This window comes from Nelusetta ayraudi, unplaced genomic scaffold (assembly GCF_046127955.1).
Source record: "Nelusetta ayraudi isolate G7.1 ecotype Tasmania unplaced genomic scaffold, CSIRO-AGI_Nayr_v1 ptg000026l, whole genome shotgun sequence".
Taxonomy (NCBI): Eukaryota; Metazoa; Chordata; class Actinopteri; order Tetraodontiformes; family Monacanthidae; genus Nelusetta; species Nelusetta ayraudi.
In genome coordinates, this window is record NW_027466076.1 from 9136220 (window position 1) to 9153718 (window position 17499).

Consider the following 17499-nt stretch of genomic DNA (forward strand, 5'->3'; position numbering starts at 1 on the left):
TGTGTGTGTGTGTGTGTGTGTGTGTGTGTGTGTGTAATCTAAACTATATATATATATATATATATATATATATATATATATATATATATATATATATATATATGTATATATATATATATATATATATATATATATATATATGTATATATATATATATATATATATATATATATATATATGTACATTAACAAATATAACGTTCATGACACACCTTCTTAATCAAAGTTTTTACTTCATACACGAGGAAAGATTTTGACAGATTTGATTGTATCTCACACAACATAAAAAAAAAATTAATAACAAAAGGCACTGACCACTGCCTTTAGACAATGGCGGGGGAAAAAAGTTTCTGATTATTCTATTTAAAATAGAAGCATTATGTCAATTAAACAGATCCCTTTTGTTCTTTTTTTATTTTTTTTGGAATGAGGTTGGCCTTCGCACTCAAAACACCAGAGGCTTTGGTTTTTCCCAGGGGAATTCCTCTCTGCCAAAGTGGCCGTAGCAGGCAGTGGCCTGGTAAATTGGCCGCTTCAAACCCAGCTCTCTGTTCATAAAAAACAAAACAAAAAAAAGAGTCAATATTAGACGGCAATTCCGCAAAAGACAGTGTAATTTACAGTATGAAAAGCTGCACGTACTTCACGATAATCCCAGGCCTCAGGTCAAAGTTCTTCTGCACAATCTGCAGCAGCTGGTCTTCGTCCCTGTTGGATGTACCGTAATCAAACACAGAGATGGAGAGTGGATGGCTCACACTGATGGCATAGGAGATCTGCAGGGCACAACAGAGATGGGATGACGTATTAACGTTTTGCTATAATACAATATCAACTTTATAATTGATGTCTGAACCAAACGACTGCACTCACTTGTATGAGGACTCGCCTACACAGGCCAGCTTTAACCAAGGACTTGGCAACCCAGCGTGCCGCATAAGCTCCGGAACGATCCACTTTCGAATAGTCTTTCCCAGAGAAAGCCCCTCCCCCATGGCCACCCCATCCTCCATATGTGTCCACAATGATTTTGCGCCCCGTGAGTCCCGCATCGCCCTGGTGACACAAATACGCCGGTTTAACTCCAATTGTAATATACAAAACAAACACTTTAATCTGTTCTAAACGAATCTTCACCAATAGCTAAAAGTCTCACTTGTGGACCACCCATAAGGAACAGCCCACTTGGGAGGAGATGGTAGACGGTCTTGTCATCCAGGTATTTGGCAGGAATGACGACTTTTACCACCTTCTCCATCAGCTGACGCCTGATCTCTTCCAGGGTGATGTCTGGATGGTGTTGTACGGAAATGACAACAGTGTGAACATGAAGAGGCTCCATGGCCCCCTTGTTATCTTTATACTCTACTGTGACCTGCAGAAAGAGAAGTTTAAAATAAATGATTAGCACTGCAATAAAGATGTGAAACGTAAAAGAAATACTAAACTGCTTTGGGAAAATTCTATGGCAACAATTGAAAGGAAATTGAGGGCCTGTATGTGCTCCACATTGATTCCACTTACAAAGTCATAATAATGCAGATGGAAGTGCTGTGGTTGAACTGAAAGCAGCAAACATGGACTTCCTCAGAGAAAGACGTTCGATTGCCCCACCTTCATGTCATGCTAACATTAGCAGGTTACATTTTATAAGTTTATATACTCACACTGGGTGCAAAAAGAGGCTAAGATCAGCCAGGATTTTTCGACAACAGTAGCTCACCTGTGATTTGGAGTCTGGTAATATCCAGGGACAATCTCCATTTACTGACAGCTGCTTCAACTTGTGGTTGAGTTTGTGAGCCAAAAGGATGGTTAAAGGCATACACTCCTCAGTCTCGTCTGTAGCGTAGCCAAACATCAGCCCCTGAGGAGGAAAACTCGAGCCATTTCATTCTGACGTAAAGTAAAACTTTTTTTTTATATTTATTATTACAGATTCTTAATTCAAACCCTATAACTGCTGTGACTAGATTATTGCAGGAGCCAATAATACCTCCAATATCAGCATGCGGACATTTATTGTTCGGGGGAGGGGGGAGGTGGGGGTAATCTTTAATGGAAAATAATGATTAACCTTCAGGGCCACTGTGACTCTACCAATTGTCCTGGGTAAGAAAACTCACTGGTCTTCATGACATTTCACCGACAGACCTGACATTTGATCTTTATTCATTCATTTATTTATTACCCACATAAAACCCCCTGAGAATCATACAATCAGCCATACTGTTGCATTATCAGTTTCTCAAACCTGGTCCCCGGCGCCAATGTCATCTGGGTCCCGATCCCCGAACACACAGCTGGATATCTCCATGACCTGAGGCTCCAGGGCCACCAGCACGTTGCAGGTCTTGTAGTCAAACCCTGCACGTCATTAATGGACATCATACACCTCATTCGTGATTTGTGACTTGTTAAATAAGAACATTAGCGTGCACAGTAAAGCACCTTTTGAGGAGTCGTCGTAACCGATCGACTTGACAGTATTTCGGACCACTGACTGGAGATCCACAGTGGCCTTGGATGTCACCTCCCCAACCAGCATGATCATGCCCGTCTTCGCCACACATTCTGAAAAAAGATTTGAGGATTTAACAGCGGCAGACTCTGATCTCAGCGAGTGTGATGAATCGGAACAAAGGTCTTACCACAGGCCACTTTGGAGTCAGGGTCTTTACTCAGGTAGGCATCAAGAACGGCATCGCTGATTTGATCACACATCTTATCTGGTGGATTGAAAAGCACATGTGCACAACTTGTAACAAAACAGCAAACAATTATCTAATAACACTATTTCACATCATGTTTTTCTGATAACTTCAACATGCAAACTAAACAATAACAAGCAGGCAGACATGGTTACATAGGTAAACACTGCAGTGTATTCAACTTAGAATTAATAAAGGCTTTTTAAAATGATAAGATATATATATATATATATATATATATATATATATATATATATATATATATATATATATATATATATATATATATTAAAAAAAATAGGCTACGTCAAATTTCACAGCTGCTAGCACATTTTAGATGTAGTTTCAAATAATTAAACGTGATTAAAACTATTCTGCTCGAACATTTTGAATAGGAAACAGTGCTGTTATCTCTGTACTTTTCACAACGACATTGACAAAGTATAGTGCACATCCAATTGATGCGCAACATCTCCAGACATGTCGACACAACATGTATTTAGTGCTCAAGAATCAACGTGCGATACCAGAGTGTCCTTGTCCCACAGACTCGGACGTGAACAGGAACGTCCTGCCGCTGCGGCTGCTTCCGCTCGGGTTCATCTTCAGGTTGTCTGACGGTGCCGGTGGGGTAGAAAGGAACAGGAACTTTTAACAACGTTTATAATCACGTATATTCGCTTCAACGGCCTTCAATGTGGCGAGGTAGGCACCGAAGTAATAAAAGTAGATACACTCTGACGTTTTACCCACGACGTAGTCAAGTTGGCCAATAATTAACCGAGTGGGTTGAGCCAAAGGGGGGGAGATGGAGTGTCTAGCAGCGCCCAGGCGTTCCAGTTTAGTCTTAGAAAATGGTGAACGGCTGACACGGCTTTTTATAAGTCGATGTCTTCAACCCCCTGCAAGTTTGTCCGCACATTTCCTTCCCCGTTTCACTTCCAATAAGTTAAATCTGACGTGCAGAGTTCTGGGACGACCATGACAGAGCGATGGACGTTTCTCGTCCACGACGTGCAGTGGGCTTCACGTCACAGTTACGTAACATTCATGTGTGTGTGTGTGTGTGTGTGTGTGTGTGTGTGTGTGTGTGTGTGTGTGTGTGTGTGTGTGTGTGTGTGTGTGTGTGTGTGTGCCTCAAGATGGCGTCGTTGCAACACGAAGCAAGTTGAAAAATTAAAGTCTGTCAGTACAGACTTCTAGGTTTGAGGCTAACTCCGCCTACTTCCTGACAACGTCATTTCCCACCACAACTCGGGACGCCGATGTGGACGATGTGGACGCTAAATGCAATGGTTAAAATGAGTCACTTTTTTTTTTTTTTTTTATTATTATCGACGTGAAAAATTTTCCATCCTGGGAAATATGTATGTAGCCAAAAAATGTTTATAGAACTGAAGTTAAAAACATTAACATCAAATAATTATTTACACCATAGCCAGGTGTAAATAATATTTTTCATTCATTTGTATTACACGACTAAGTGTTGGAAGATTGTGTACATGCATGAGCTTAAGTAAGGCTCTAAATATGTAGTGATTGTGTTATTCCCGTTGTGGATTTAAAATTCCCTGAAAAACATCAACCGGCAATGGCGGCTCCTGTTGACATCCTCCATAACTTGCATGGCGTTATCCACTTCATGCCAGCAAAAAAGAAATTCAATGATATTACTAAAATATTTACACAAGAAAAGAAAAATCTAAAATTGGCCATGGGCCACCAATGTTTGAAGTGCGCACCTTATGACGCGTGTATTCTTTGAGAAGCCTGGGTTGCACTGGAAACGGGTTGCATTGGAATTGGAAATCCCAAGATCAGTGCAACCGTAATCCAACAAACAGAATTCATGGGAAGAAGGTTTACCACTAAATGGAACACCCGTTTGAATCAGGTCCTGGAAATTTCAAAGTATCCTTGAAATCACTTACTCCCAAATAACTTGAATGTGTGCACCCTACAAAAAGGAAAGAAAGTTGAGGATTTGACACAGGCTTTAACCATTTTCATACATGTAGTCAAGACAAGTTGAAAAATTGAAGTCTGTCAGTACAGACTTCTAGGTTTGAGGCTAACTCTGCCTCAAACCTAGAACAACGTCATTTCCCACCATAACTCGGGACGCCGATGTGGACGCTAAGTAATGGTTAAAATGAGTCACTTTTTTTTTATTATCGACGTGAAAAATTTTCCATCCTGGGAAATATGTATGTAAGAGAAGATTACACTTTACATAATATGAATTAATTGTAAAATTGGATTCTTTTGTTAAAAGTAAGGACAGAATTTGGACAAAGTTTATAGGTAACTACAAAATATTTTCGTATCATTATTTTGACATGATAAACAGAAACAATAAAAAAAAAACAATCGCATTAATTCTTCTTTTTTTAAGCAAAAAAAGATATAACAAGAGCAAATTAAAACAAAATTGCAGGAGAGAGTTGAGAAACTAAAATCTCATTGTTGTTGGGTGAATTGGGGGCATAATAAATCATCGATCCCAACACACTAGTATTGATCTGATACCGATACCAGCTAGGGATGGATATGCACACATCTCACAACTCTACCCGCATCGCTGGTGCAGCTTGGGTTTTCATAACTGCAATGTCCTATAATCAAAGATGGAGGAAGTGGACTAGCATTTTTATTGCTGTTAAACTCCACATCTAAACTAACTGTAATTAGTTCCAAAGGTATCATCTGAACTGAATTTAGTGCAAACACCACAGGTAACCAAATGCAACATTAGCATAACCAGCACTTCCTTCAGGCTGCTCAAGTGTATAACCAGCCCTGCTGAGAAACTCAACTATATATTTTATGCTGTCTTTGTATGGTTATGATATTTCTTTGATACATCCATGTTCCCGCACATTCTGTGATTTACCTGCTGACCTACTAACAAAATTTACCTAATCTAGATGTTACCTGTGTGATGTCTGTACACAGTGACCTCAAGTCTGCTCACACAACTTTATTGATCCAACAGCGGTTAATTTGGAGCTTCCTAGTCCTTATGAGACACCTGTTGTACTTAAAGTGCCAGAGGAGACTTATTAAAAGCACAAGACTCTTCATGACAGCATGTATTGTGTTTTGTACAAAAGTATTGTGACTTTTGCACACTTACCCATACATGTTGTGTAGTTGTAGATCACACTCACAGGTGTGTTTCTTTGTCGGCCCCGCCGACTACCTAAAATGCCACTTTTTCCACAACTCCTGAACCACAGTAACACCCTCCTCCATATTCTCAGCTACGCCTTTTCTGTTTCTTGCCTCGTTGCAAAAACCCATTGTCTGCAAAAACAGAAGTGGCCTCCGCGACCCACACCTCCTTCTTTGCAGACTTTAAAGTCAAAACTTGAAAGCCCTCCGTGTGCTTTCAGTTACTCCTCTTATACTGAGATCTTGTACCTTCCTCTTTTGCATGACTGGTGACCCTCTCATGTGTGGCTGTTGTGTTGCAATGAATGAGTGAGGAAAGGATGGCGCAAGAAGTTTGCAGAGGGATTTGCCATTGACTTGTAGGACCACCTCTGTTGCAGAAGCATGATGATTTGTCTCTTTTCTTTTTTTTTTAATTTAGACACTGACTTGCTTACAGTTAGCAGTTGCCATGCATGTTTACCTTGTTGATGATAGTAATACTGTAACGTATTAGCTTTAAGAGTACTTCCTGTTGAATGCCTAAATATCTTTTTCAAAACACATGAAAAATTACCTGGTAAATGTTGAAACACCAAGTTGTTACATTTAAAGGCCCCACATTATTCCCATGTTCAGACCCTTTTTCATCTCACACTTTGATGTTTTGCTGGATTAATTAGTCAGAGAAACTCCATGGAACATGGAAGGCATCTATAGCCCTGTTGTTTCCACCCAGTACTAGTGGGCATAACAACCACCTGGGCTGGGGTTGTTGCCATGAACCTGGAAAAGGTGACAAAGGGCTGGCCGCCCCTGTGCCCCTGTGTGACATCACAAAGGGCTGCTTCTCAGAACATTTTGAAACACTGTAGCTGAGAAATCAGTAGAAGTAAAGCACAGATGGCCTTTTGCTGTCTGGCTAGTTTATAGACAATCATTGTTTTAAAACGGCAAAGGGAAGTCCTTAGTTTACACATCAAAGCCTCAATTGTTGTTAATGCAAAAAGTGAGTCAACATGTAACGATTTTCTGCATGTTCTCTTTTCTTTTTTTGAACCCTGGCTGTCAGACCTCCCTGGAAAAAAAAACAAAAAAACAAACAGGCTGCACGGCGCAGGATGAGGAAATGAAGTGAAGCAACAGTGGCTTCACCCGTTTATTGCCTTGCAAATATCTGTGTAGGAAGGAGAGTCCTGTGCCCACACCTATCAGCCTCGCGCTTGTCCTACGTCTGCTGCCTGATCAGCTGATGGTACGTACACAAAACTTTTTTGTGAGCCTGCCGTCTTTGTTTCCACACCCAGGGGCAGAGCCGGTGCGAAAGTTTCAAGCGTGTGTGATGATTTTTTTTTTTTTATTTATTTATTTTTGCCGTCTCGCCTGTCAATGAGAGGAAGGAAATGAGTAGAACCGCCCCGTTGGTGGAGCGCGTACCGTTCAGTGATGATGTCTGACTGCCGATAATCCAACCAGACTTTGACAGAGGGAAGGGGGGGGGGGTTAATGAGTAACGCAGAAAGGTGCAACCTTCAGCAGACGTTTGTTCAGCTCCGTGTGACTCACACTGAGAGCGAAGCTCAAGTCAGACTTCTGAGGTTTGTTCAACTCTGGCAGCCAGTTAACAGGACTTCTGTGGAGGTTTTTCATCGTCGGTCCGAAGCTGGATTGTGTTTGTGCTTCGCTCGAGTGAGACCATCAGTGCTGCCATGGTAAGTGAGCTGTTTCAGTGAGGAGTCTTTTCACCAATTTTTTTTAAAAAAAATTTTGTTTATATATTTTCTTTTCCTCCATCTCACAATTATCTTAACGCGTTCATGAGCTTCAAAGCCAAGAGGATCCAAAGTACAGGGACTCTTCATGTGACAGTCACACAGTCCTCTGTTTTTTTGATGGCGCTCTTTTCCTGTTTTCTGAGTTAAAGGAAGTGAAGTTTCAACGCCACCACAGAGGTCGTCAACGGCTAGAGTTGCACTGGCTGTGGTCCTCGTGTTTGATATATTTTTGTCCACTTTCACTCTACAGGCTGAGGCCGATCCCCAGGCGCCGGCACAAGGCGCGGCCAAATTTGACCAGGTGCAAGGCCAGGTCAACGAGGTAAAAGTGATCCTGAAAGACAACATCAACAAGGTGCTGGAGAGGGGGGACAGGCTGGATGATCTGATCGGCAAGACCGGTGACCTACAGGCTTCTGTGAGTATCTGTTAATGGTGGGACAGCGGGGAGAGCCTTACCCACTTATTTACAAGCTACATTGAGTTCTGGATATACTTTAGCCAAAGTCTTCCGCTACTTTGTGCTTCTACCTTTGAACTTTTGAGCGAGAAGAATTCTAATTCTACTGACAGATTTAAGTCTTTTTCTTCTTTTTTTTTATTCATTAGGATTTTAGATAAGACTCGACTTAATCATAAAATAAGGTTTCAGACTGTGTTTGTGCCTCAGTAAGCGTTACCTAAGGTAATAGAATATCACAGCCGATATAAAGACATGTGAATAAGTGGGATATCGGAAAATATTGTTAAAGTTTGCTATGTTTTCCCATCATTAGATGCTACAAAATTGTTCACAGTAGGCCTCTTAAGAAGCCAGCACAGGGCTCTAAGCAACTATCTAGTCCAGACAAGGACATATTTCAAAATGTTTTTGTTTGTTTTCATATGGGTCATAAGAAGACAGTCAGAGGCCACATTTACTGGACTTTGACTGATGTGTAAAGTTAATTTATTACCACTATTGTAAACACCAGTATGCGTCTGTATCTTTATTGGGCTTGCGTCGTTTCTGTCTTTCAGGCGGATTCGTTCCAAAGAACATCCACGCGCGTTGCCAGGAAATACTGGTGGAAGAACATCAAAATGATGGTCATAATTGGTGTCATTGTGGTGATCATCCTTATCCTCATCATTCTGGCTGCCACAGGCGTTATTTAAAAACAAAGCGGCACTTTGACCCAGGACTGAAAGCACAATTCTTTCGACGCCCATCAAAATTTTTTAGCAGAGCAATTCATTTGTAAACGTAAACCGTGAAATGTCTGCCAATTCAGAAGGTAAAAATGATGGTGCACCATCTGGACGCAACCTCGGATACATGAGGAAGAATTGCTCCGTGGCACGTTTCCCTCTTATTTCGTGAGAAACCTGGCTGAAATACTTTCCTGAACACACTCCAAAGATGAATGATGAAATATGAAATTTCACAGAGGATCAGAGATGCAAATGAGAGTTTATGCTTTTTATTTTGACACATTTTGATGTATAATTACCTGTGTGTGTGTGTGTGTATATATATATATGGTATGTTTATACAGTAAATGTTGACCTGTAACTCGTATCTTTGCTACCACATTATTGTATATATGCGTGATCTGTTCCAAACCAAGCTAAACATTTCAGTAACAGATAAAACAATGCACAAACTGCATTTAGAACAGCAAATACAAAACAAAAATAGGGATGGACAGAGCTTCCTAATCACCTAAAACAATGCAAAACATCCAAACGGAAAAAGAGTCAACAGATACTTGGTAAGTACAGAAAAAAAGGGGCCTGTAGGTTATAGTGATCCTTTTTAGGTTTTGTCTTTTTTACACTCAGCGAGTGACCCTTGCCGGAAACCATCTCGTCTCTGGCCGAAGCCCTGCCAGCCCACGGCTGCCTTCCACCGTCGTGGCACCTGCGAAAAACATACAAGAGCAAATCAGATTAAACTGAACAGCAACAACTACGTTAGAGTATAAATAGATAAGGAATCCCCTGTGTTTTTAATGTCCAATGTAAAAAAGGAAAAAGCAAATTGAGAACAATTATTTTAACATTTTTACAGTTAATAAAATGTACTCCATAAGCTAGAAATCCTGAAGTGTGTAAAACTGAAGAAGTCAAAAGCCCCGAAAAATATTAAATGGAAGAAACCTCTGTCTGGTTACAAGTACACATTAAAGAAGGCATTGCATGCAAATTTCTGGAGATGTGGTGACACTCGTGTTTACAAAAGAGGAAAGTTCATTACAAGAAAATTACAAAAGAGGAGTCTTTTCCATCGCTGTCACTAAGACAAAACAGAGCAGTACATATACACAACGTAAAGCACTTTATCCCCCAACGCAGTAGAGTCCAACTACGAACCAGGTTCTAGCTCATGGACTACTGGCTAAATAAAGAAAAACATTTAAGGTAAGATTAGAAGTGCATATATTAACAATAGGAACTGGGAAGTCCAGAGAATGCTGTACGTAATCCTTGAAAAGCAAATAGTTACAATTACATAATTAGAATCATTACTTGTGGGGGAGTAAGGGCCTGTAAAAAATGACAATTACAAGTGTTTATGTTTTAGTTTTACATTACAAAACAGTTGCAATCAAAAATTAAAATGTGAAAAGAAAGATGACAAAAGCTGGACGTGTCCCATATTTTTTTTTGCTTTGATTTCTTTTCTCTTTTTTTTTTTTTTTTAGTTTAGAAATGCTGATACAGGATGTTGTAAGACCATACCAAATGGCAGCAATCGAGAGCGTATGCTTCTCGTACCCGGTCCGCATTGAGCGGGCCCTGAGAGTATCTGGGAGTCAGCTCATGGCCTGCAAGGAAGCTCCGCTGGCAGGTACAAACAAGGTATGTCAGAGTTAGGAGACAACACACTTCCGTTCGTTTTCCTTGCACATCCTCAACTTTGGCATCCATTTACTGTAGTAGCAGTACTTTACCTGTTAACTTTACAGTTAAAAAAAAAAAAAATGAAGAAGGTTCATAACGAGGCAGCAGAAGGCCGGCTGTTAAAAGTAAACGGCACAACAGTGTAGCCTCTATGTTACCACTACTGTAAAGCACATGAGGGTGCTGAGAAAAAGAAAATATACAAGAGAAAATTACACATTATGTTACCAAACAAAGTTAATGTAACTACTTTGCATCAAGACACAAGAGTCTAGAGTTTTGCTCTGACATACCTACTTGAGGACAAGCATCTTTCCCCTTTAGTAGGGCTTGTAACTGTTGGTGTGGCCACCACGCCGTGGTGACTTGCCATATCCACCAGATTGATCTGCAAGTATGGGAAAATTAACACTTGGGAGTGAACAGCACACAAAAATCATGAAGGTGTTTAAATCATGGACGTGCTTACCGTTGTAGTTATCGTATCCGTAGTAGTTGTTGTAACCAGAATAATCATAGCCACCGTAACCTCCATAACCTTGATTATTGTTGTAACCGTAATTTCCGTAGTTCCCAAAACCTTGGTTCCAGTAGTTGCCGTAGCCCTGGTTCCAGTTTTGATTGGGCCCTGCAAAGATCGGGCAGGCAAGGAAATGCATAAAGTAGCATAATAAATTATGTGTATTTTATATTTATTATTAGATCAATACATTCTACTAGGGATGCGTATTAATTTTTTGTATTATTTCTCCTGAGAACCTCAATTTCACAATGAAAAATGTGTAAGGAACACATTATTTATAATGTTGAGGCTCCAATGTGACCCATTTTTACATTAAAGAACAGTAAAAATACCCTCAACATTTCTCCTCTGACTTTAAGTTGACTTCTAATGGCTCACATTTCAACTTTTTTTTTTTTTTTTTTTTTAAATATAAGTTGTTTAAAAGTCACTTGTTCTAGGTATATTATGACCATCACAGTATCTACAGGTGAATTGCTCTTTCCTGTCACTACACTAAAATAGATCTCTAGCACTACAACAGTATAAACAACTTTCCTTTACAGTTTTGAAAAACATTGTTGGCACTGAAGCAGAAAATTCTGGCGTGACATTAAATTAAAAGCTAAGACAAATCAGCGGACAGGAGGTTGCAATTCAACGTGTCATCGTTGACTCTGTCTTCAGCGCGTTCATTTTTTTTCTTCCTTCCACCCAACACCACCTCTACCTCGAGACCTGGACGAGTATCCGCCGCGGCCTCCCCAGTACTGCTGCTGCTGGTACTGTTCCTTCGACATGGCTTTTTTAATTTCGCACTACAAGAAAGACAACACGCTTGTTTTTATTTCCAAAAGATGCATCAGTTGTATGACCTATTAAAGTGTCCAACCAGTCAGCGATGACTAAAGAGTGGGGTGGATGCCTGTACCTTGCTCAGTCCGATATTGTGGTACTTTTTCTCCATGATGGTTTTGACCGGCTCCTCCTCTTTGAACGTGATGAAGCAGAAGCCTCTTCTTTTATTTGTTTTGTTCTCCATCGGGAGTTCGATGGACTCCACCTGGTCATTCGATCACATCACAATTCATTCAAGTGCCGGCCAGGTAACTCTTTGTAGCAGGCCTAACTGCAAAATCACCCTGAGCTACATCTCCAGAATTATATATTGACAATTACCTCTCCAAAGGCACCAAAATACTCTCGGACTTTCTCCTCGGGGGTATCCGGAGAGAGACCACCAACAAAAATCTTCTTCACTGGCTCCTTGCCCTTCATTGCCTTGGCTTTTTTGGGATCAATGACTTTGCCATTGAGTTTATGTTCCTTCTGTGTAGCAACCTTAGAAAAATGGGAACAACAGTTTGAGAAGCATTGTAAATGTACACCTTTATTTGCAGGTTTCATTCCAAAAGAGTCCCACAGTAACTGGGTTAGGATTTGCAAGTGCTTTACATGCCAATACCTTGTCAACACTTTCAGGATCTTTGAAGAGCACAAAGCCAAAGCCCCTCGAACGGCCAGTCAGGGGGTCCAGTTTTAAAGTGCAGTCAACAACCTCCCCATACTTCAAAAAGTAATCTTTCAGGTCCTTCTTGGTCGTGTCCCAGCTGAGACCCCCAACAAACATCTTCCTGCAGCAAACGGCAAATAAACCCTCGATTAGAGACAGAATTTCCCGGTGTCTACTTATCTTATCATTGACGTTGACGTAGCCGAGATGTTACCCCTCATCCTCTTCGTTTTTGCTGGCGTCAATTCTCGATCCCTCGGCCTCACTGCCCATCAGGCCACAGTCCCCAGCGGCAGACATCGGATCGTCGCTATTAGCCTCCCCATCCTCCTCCATTCTCGTCATGGCCATGTCATCGCTAAATTCGTAATCTCCAGACATGTTCGTTTCGCGGAAAGCTGACTAAGGGGGATGTCAACCAAAATAAAACACAAAAATCTATTGGATGCTAAGCTAGTTGGGATGAAGCCTATTGCTAGCAGCTAGCCAATCAATATTCTGATTCCAGACGTCCTAATACGTCACTGCTCTTCGGATGTTATTGTTTTTTGTTGTTTTTCTTTTTTTAAACACGCGGACGTCTGATCCGTTTAAATAAATTAGCTATATCAATGACCTCCAGTAAAGCAAAAACAATGTTATTTTTATGCAGAATTTGTTTCCTGACGCTGCTACGCTCACTTGCAGAGAGCCGTCAGAGATGGGGCAACGTCGTTTTGTTTTCAGCACACTCTTCTTCGTTGCCTCTATTTTTTAAGACTGTGCTCAGTAGCGCCCCCCGGCCGCTGATGGAACACACACAGGCCAGACTGACAGTTTTTGAACATGTGCAGTGCACTAACCTCTGCTAGCAGCGCGACGTGATGGAGATGGTAGCTCGCGAGCCAGGCACCATCATCTAACTGGCTGCTACATTTCCCGGCACCGAGGAAGTGTTTGGTCCGATTTACGTGCCAGCTTTGGCGGCCCAGACGAGAGGAGCGCGTCTTGCCTTCAACGCGGCGTCGCCGCTAATTAAGCTAACGTCAAGCTAGCCAGCTGCAGACACCGAAAAATGGCTACTGTGTCCATCCCTGCAGGCACCAGTGCACTTTTGCTGGATATAGAAGGGACGACGACGCCGATCACCTTTGTGAAGGTAACGCATATTAAGATTGCCGTTTTTCAGCCAAGCCTGTACGTTGAATTGCAAATAAAGCTAATTAAATGACGTCCCTCAGGCAATGGCCATGCTAAGTAGCGTCAAGCTAAAGAGCCACAACCCTGATCGGTCATTCTGGAATCATCATAATTGCAGAAATCAACGATACTTTTCTCATGTGTCGTTGTGTATAATATAGGACATTATTTTCTCTTAGTTTAAATAAATGAATAGTTTGTTCCATTAGAATTTGGAAAATAATTCAAGTAACTTATTGAACACAATTACATGCTCCTACATTCACGGTACGTCAATAAAACGATACTGTATTTCTACGAAGTTAATTCAATTTCTTTCTTTAAAAAAATAAAAAAAAAAAAATCTGTGTCCCATCCGCATTTATTTAGAATAGAATATTTTCGTTTTACATTTTTGTGTCAGATTTCTCTTTCTTAGCAGCCTGGGAAATTGTATTTTGATGACTTCTCTGTTGTCTCCAGGATATTTTATTTCCATACATCAGGGAGCATCTGGAGGACTACTTATCAGCTCATTGGGAGGAAGACGAGTGCAAGCAAGATGTTCATCTCGTGAAGAAACAGGTAAGAGCGGTGCACGTCATCGCGCCTCAAACTTCTCTGCCTTCCTGCATCTGCCAAATGACAACGTCAATCGTGTCTTCCGCCCCGGCCTGTCACGGCAGATCGAAGAGGACATGAAACAGAACCGCTCGTGTCCTGTGCACACTGTGGACCAGACGGTGCACACAGACGAGGAGAAGGCCATTAAGGAAATAGTGGATAATGTGCTCTGGCAGATGGCAGCGGACAGGAAGTCGACGGCACTCAAGCAGCTCCAGGGTCACATGTGGAGGTCCGCTTATGCCTCTGGGATAATCAAAGGCGAGTAAGTACATCCATCGTTCTCCTTTCATTCAACAGACAAACACAGACTCTTGTTTGGGGGTGAGTGCCGCTGTAGGTGCAGAATTTGTCCGGGGTCTTTACGGCAACTCTGTTAGGACAAACTACATCCTGGTGGGATGAATGGATGGATGGATGGATGGATGGAATCATATTATATATAATAGATTGAACAAACGATAGATAGATAGATGTCTCTCTATAGTTTGTTCGTTCTTCACAACGACGTCACATACGGCAACTCTATTAGGACAAACTGCATTGCGGTCGGATAGATAGATAGATAGATAGAATCATATTACATATAATAGATGGAACGAACAATAGATTTCTGTCTTCTATCGGTCTTCCCAACAACGTCACATACAGCAACTTTATTAGAACAAACTACATCGCGGTTGAACGAACGATGGATAAATATTGTTTGTTCGTTCTATCATAAATAGAGTATGATTATATCTGTCTATCTATCTGTCTATCCATCCATCCATCTATATCTGTCCGTCCGCCCGCCCGTCTGTCTGTCTGTCTGACCGCGATGTAGTTTGTCCTAATAGAGTTGCCGTAAGACCCCGGACACGTTCTGCACCTACACCGCTTCTCTTTCACCAGTCGAGCGTACTTGAAACGGATCAGATTGTATTTCTCATTGCCGTCGTCTCCCACACAGGCTGTACCAGGACGTGATTCCCTCCATCAAGAGGTGGAAGGAGCAAGGAGTGAAAGTCTACATTTACTCCTCCGGCAGCGTGGAGGCTCAGAAGCTTCTGTTTGGCTACTCGGTGGAGGGAGACGTTCTAGACGTGAGTACGGGCGCCCCTCAACCCTCGAAGCCGCCACGCGTTTCCTTTTCGACGCTTTTCCAACGACTGTGACCCGTCGATACCGCAGGTGTTCGACGGCCACTTTGACACGACCATCGGGGCCAAGGTGGAGTGCAAGAGCTACGAGCGGATCACCGAGCGGATCGGCTGCCCGGCCGAGGAGATCACCTTCCTGACGGACGTTGCTCGAGGTCGGTACACGTACGGAATATATATATATATATACGAAATATTTTAGGGCTGCGACTAATGCTTGTTGTGTTCGTCGACTAATATATCGTTTTTTTTTCGATTAGTCACGATTATCTTTTTTTATTTTCACCACCTGTTTTGGACTTCTGTTAAAACCTAACATGCTTAAATCTTCATACCTGTGTTTTTCTGTTGTACGCCGATGGCATGTTTTCAAACAAATATATCAAAATAATGACACACATAGCATTTATCTGTGACATAGTTGTAATATAGGTATATAGGTATATTCAGTCACAATTTAAAGGTTATACGCAATGTTTATCACAGTTAAATACCTTTTAAAAAATTTCTTACAACTTAAATATTGAATTAATGTGCTCTAAATAACACGGTAGAAAAGTGACAAGTGAAAGAGAGTTACAGTTCAGTATAAACGCGAGTTTTATTGACAGAGGCTGTGATTCACTAATTACTGCCGTGAAGTAGCATTTACCTCAGTGAACTATCGTTCGTTAAGCTAGCTTGTTCCACAATTTTCCAACGTGTGAAAAAACATATTGTGTACTTGCGTCGCAGGCTGATGATAAATTAACAAAAAAAAAAAGAAGACCACACCCACTCACTCACACGTTGTTGCCACTGCAGAGGCCAAAGCAGCCGAGGAGGCGGGGCTCAACGTGGTGGTGGTGGTCAGGGCCGGGAACCTGGAGCTGACGGACGACGAGCGGGCCCACTACAGCCTGGTGACGTCCTTCAGCCAACTGGAACTGAGCGGACGCGTTTAACAGAGACCTCCCGTTACACCGACCCAGCCCCCCCCCCCCCCCCCCCCTTCCCACACGCCCTCCTCACTTCTGCCCACAACCCCTCCCCCACCCTCTCTCCTTTCATCTTGGTTTATTCCACATTTAAAAAAAAAAAAAAAGTCGGGCGGGCGACACTCGCTGCCCGAGCCCCGGCCCTGTGGCGGCGGCGGCGCCACGTTTAAACGGATCTGCAAGAATCGGACGCTGGCCCTCGGTGGACGGGGCGTCTCGAAGGAGCAGCGCACGACCTGAGACTTTTACCTTTTTACCTTTTAGATGAACTTGTATGTGGTTTCTCCTCACTGTTACCGACGTTATTTACAGCCCGCGTCCGCCGCGTCGACGTCCCTGCTGCCGTCTTCCCGTGTTCTTCCTCCAGCGACTCGCCCGTTCAACATTGTACCGTTTTAGAGAGTAGAGACGCCGGATGACGGGGAGCCCTGATGTAAAAGCTACACTCCGATGTTCATGTTTGTCCCGCAGGTGAATGGTGTCTGTGTCAATGTGCCATCGTCAATGCTCATCTGTAATAATGGTGCTGGAAGGTTCTGATTGGAGGATTTGTTGTCGTGACGAAACGGTGTCAATGGGAAAAGGATGACAATTGGTGGGGAGGGGGGGGAGGGGGAATGAGAACTACTTCCAATAAAAGCCTGGTTTCATTCAGAAGCTTGTCCTCTTCAGTCCAACAGCCAAATGCTTCCCATCACGTGAAAGCACATTTGTGCCATAGTTGCAGCTGTATCCCCAAGGGAATCAATGATAATTTATTTACACTTGAAACATATGTGATCGCTGCACAGCTGTCGCAGCCATCTCGGCTAACGCAGCTGTATTTGCAAAACTCTTTTCCAAAACAGACAGCGAGTCTGATTAACTACAACTAGAAAGACGGTTAAGACGGTCGTCAAGAGAAAATGTGGGAAAAACATCGACCAAAAACTGAACATCCACTGAAAAACTTGAGAAAACTGCTCCGGAACACTTTGGAGCAGGCAAACTACGGCCTGGGGGCCACATGTGTCCCCTTAACCTTTTAAACCCGGCCCGCCCAACTCGCTAATGTTTAAG

General features: G+C 42.1%; 4 protein-coding genes across 14 annotated transcripts; 2 read left to right on the top strand and 2 right to left on the bottom strand.

Annotated features, from left to right (window-relative positions):
- Nucleotides 1–221: 221 nt before the first annotated feature.
- mat2al (methionine adenosyltransferase II, alpha-like) lies at nucleotides 222–5998 on the bottom strand. 5 transcript variants are annotated; one of them, XM_076029674.1, is made up of 10 exons: nucleotides 5881–5998; nucleotides 3238–3324; nucleotides 2651–2728; nucleotides 2451–2573; nucleotides 2254–2366; nucleotides 1723–1866; nucleotides 1156–1374; nucleotides 873–1055; nucleotides 642–775; nucleotides 222–547 (listed from the first exon to the last, which is right to left on the bottom strand). In XM_076029674.1, exons 2-10 carry the CDS (start codon nucleotides 3311–3313, stop codon nucleotides 445–447), a joined length of 1173 nt encoding a protein of 390 aa, XP_075885789.1. In that variant the 5' UTR covers nucleotides 3314–3324; nucleotides 5881–5998; the 3' UTR covers nucleotides 222–444. The 5 variants fall into 5 exon arrangements, with proteins under 5 accessions (XP_075885789.1, XP_075885787.1, XP_075885790.1 ...); XM_076029672.1 differs by lacking the exon at nucleotides 5881–5998 and adding an exon at nucleotides 3464–3729; XM_076029675.1 differs by lacking the exon at nucleotides 5881–5998 and adding an exon at nucleotides 3460–3729 and having other exon boundaries at nucleotides 642–707.
- A 938-nt stretch (nucleotides 5999–6936) lies between these two features.
- LOC142890538 (vesicle-associated membrane protein 8) lies at nucleotides 6937–9199 on the top strand. Of its 2 annotated transcripts, none has more exons than XM_076029682.1 (3): nucleotides 6937–7118; nucleotides 7889–8056; nucleotides 8659–9199. In XM_076029682.1, exons 1-3 carry the CDS (start codon nucleotides 7116–7118, stop codon nucleotides 8794–8796), a joined length of 309 nt encoding a protein of 102 aa, XP_075885797.1. In that variant the 5' UTR covers nucleotides 6937–7115; the 3' UTR covers nucleotides 8797–9199. The 2 variants fall into 2 exon arrangements, with proteins under 2 accessions (XP_075885797.1, XP_075885798.1); XM_076029683.1 differs by lacking the exon at nucleotides 6937–7118 and adding an exon at nucleotides 7347–7575.
- hnrnpd (heterogeneous nuclear ribonucleoprotein D) lies at nucleotides 9086–13229 on the bottom strand. Of its 6 annotated transcripts, none has more exons than XR_012927084.1 (9): nucleotides 12754–13229; nucleotides 12492–12660; nucleotides 12206–12367; nucleotides 11958–12089; nucleotides 11757–11844; nucleotides 10994–11152; nucleotides 10822–10912; nucleotides 10363–10464; nucleotides 9086–9541 (listed from the first exon to the last, which is right to left on the bottom strand). XR_012927084.1 is itself a non-coding variant. In XM_076029679.1 (8 exons), exons 1-7 carry the CDS (start codon nucleotides 12918–12920, stop codon nucleotides 10845–10847), a joined length of 945 nt encoding a protein of 314 aa, XP_075885794.1. In that variant the 5' UTR covers nucleotides 12921–13229; the 3' UTR covers nucleotides 9086–9541; nucleotides 10822–10844. The 6 variants fall into 6 exon arrangements, 4 of the variants coding, with proteins under 4 accessions (XP_075885794.1, XP_075885793.1, XP_075885792.1 ...); XR_012927083.1 differs by having other exon boundaries at nucleotides 10818–10912; XM_076029679.1 differs by lacking the exon at nucleotides 10363–10464.
- A 117-nt stretch (nucleotides 13230–13346) lies between these two features.
- Nucleotides 13347–17097, top strand: enoph1 (enolase-phosphatase 1). The gene is made up of 6 exons (XM_076029680.1): nucleotides 13347–13677; nucleotides 14181–14282; nucleotides 14384–14586; nucleotides 15274–15406; nucleotides 15495–15618; nucleotides 16268–17097. Exons 1-6 carry the CDS (start codon nucleotides 13594–13596, stop codon nucleotides 16405–16407), a joined length of 786 nt encoding a protein of 261 aa, XP_075885795.1. The 5' UTR covers nucleotides 13347–13593; the 3' UTR covers nucleotides 16408–17097.
- The last annotated feature ends 402 nt before the right edge of the window (nucleotides 17098–17499 follow it).

What these genes read in the sequence shown, in the direction of transcription:
- mat2al (XM_076029674.1), bottom strand. Translation starts at nt 3,313, where the DNA reads ATGAACCCGAGCGGAAGCAGCCGCAGCGGCAGGACGTTCCTGTTCACG. An exon ending in TTACGACGACTCCTCAAAAG is followed by an intron (nt 2,367 to 2,450) that starts GTGCTTTACTGT and finishes AATGACGTGCAG; the next exon opens with GGTTTGACTACAAGACCTGC. An exon ending in TCCTTATGGGTGGTCCACAA is followed by an intron (nt 1,056 to 1,155) that starts GTGAGACTTTTA and finishes TTGTGTCACCAG; the next exon opens with GGCGATGCGGGACTCACGGG.
- hnrnpd (XM_076029679.1), bottom strand. Translation starts at nt 12,920, where the DNA reads ATGTCTGGAGATTACGAATTTAGCGATGACATGGCCATGACGAGAATG. An exon ending in ATTTTGGTGCCTTTGGAGAG is followed by an intron (nt 12,090 to 12,205) that starts GTAATTGTCAAT and finishes TCGAATGACCAG; the next exon opens with GTGGAGTCCATCGAACTCCC. An exon ending in ATACTCGTCCAGGTCTCGAG is followed by an intron (nt 11,153 to 11,756) that starts GTAGAGGTGGTG and finishes CGATCTTTGCAG; the next exon opens with GGCCCAATCAAAACTGGAAC.
- enoph1 (XM_076029680.1), top strand. Translation starts at nt 13,594, where the DNA reads ATGGCTACTGTGTCCATCCCTGCAGGCACCAGTGCACTTTTGCTGGAT. An exon ending in CGCCGATCACCTTTGTGAAG is followed by an intron (nt 13,678 to 14,180) that starts GTAACGCATATT and finishes TGTTGTCTCCAG; the next exon opens with GATATTTTATTTCCATACAT. An exon ending in TCTGGGATAATCAAAGGCGA is followed by an intron (nt 14,587 to 15,273) that starts GTAAGTACATCC and finishes TCTCCCACACAG; the next exon opens with GCTGTACCAGGACGTGATTC.
- LOC142890538 (XM_076029682.1), top strand. An exon ending in CCGGTGACCTACAGGCTTCT is followed by an intron (nt 8,057 to 8,658) that starts GTGAGTATCTGT and finishes TCTGTCTTTCAG; the next exon opens with GCGGATTCGTTCCAAAGAAC.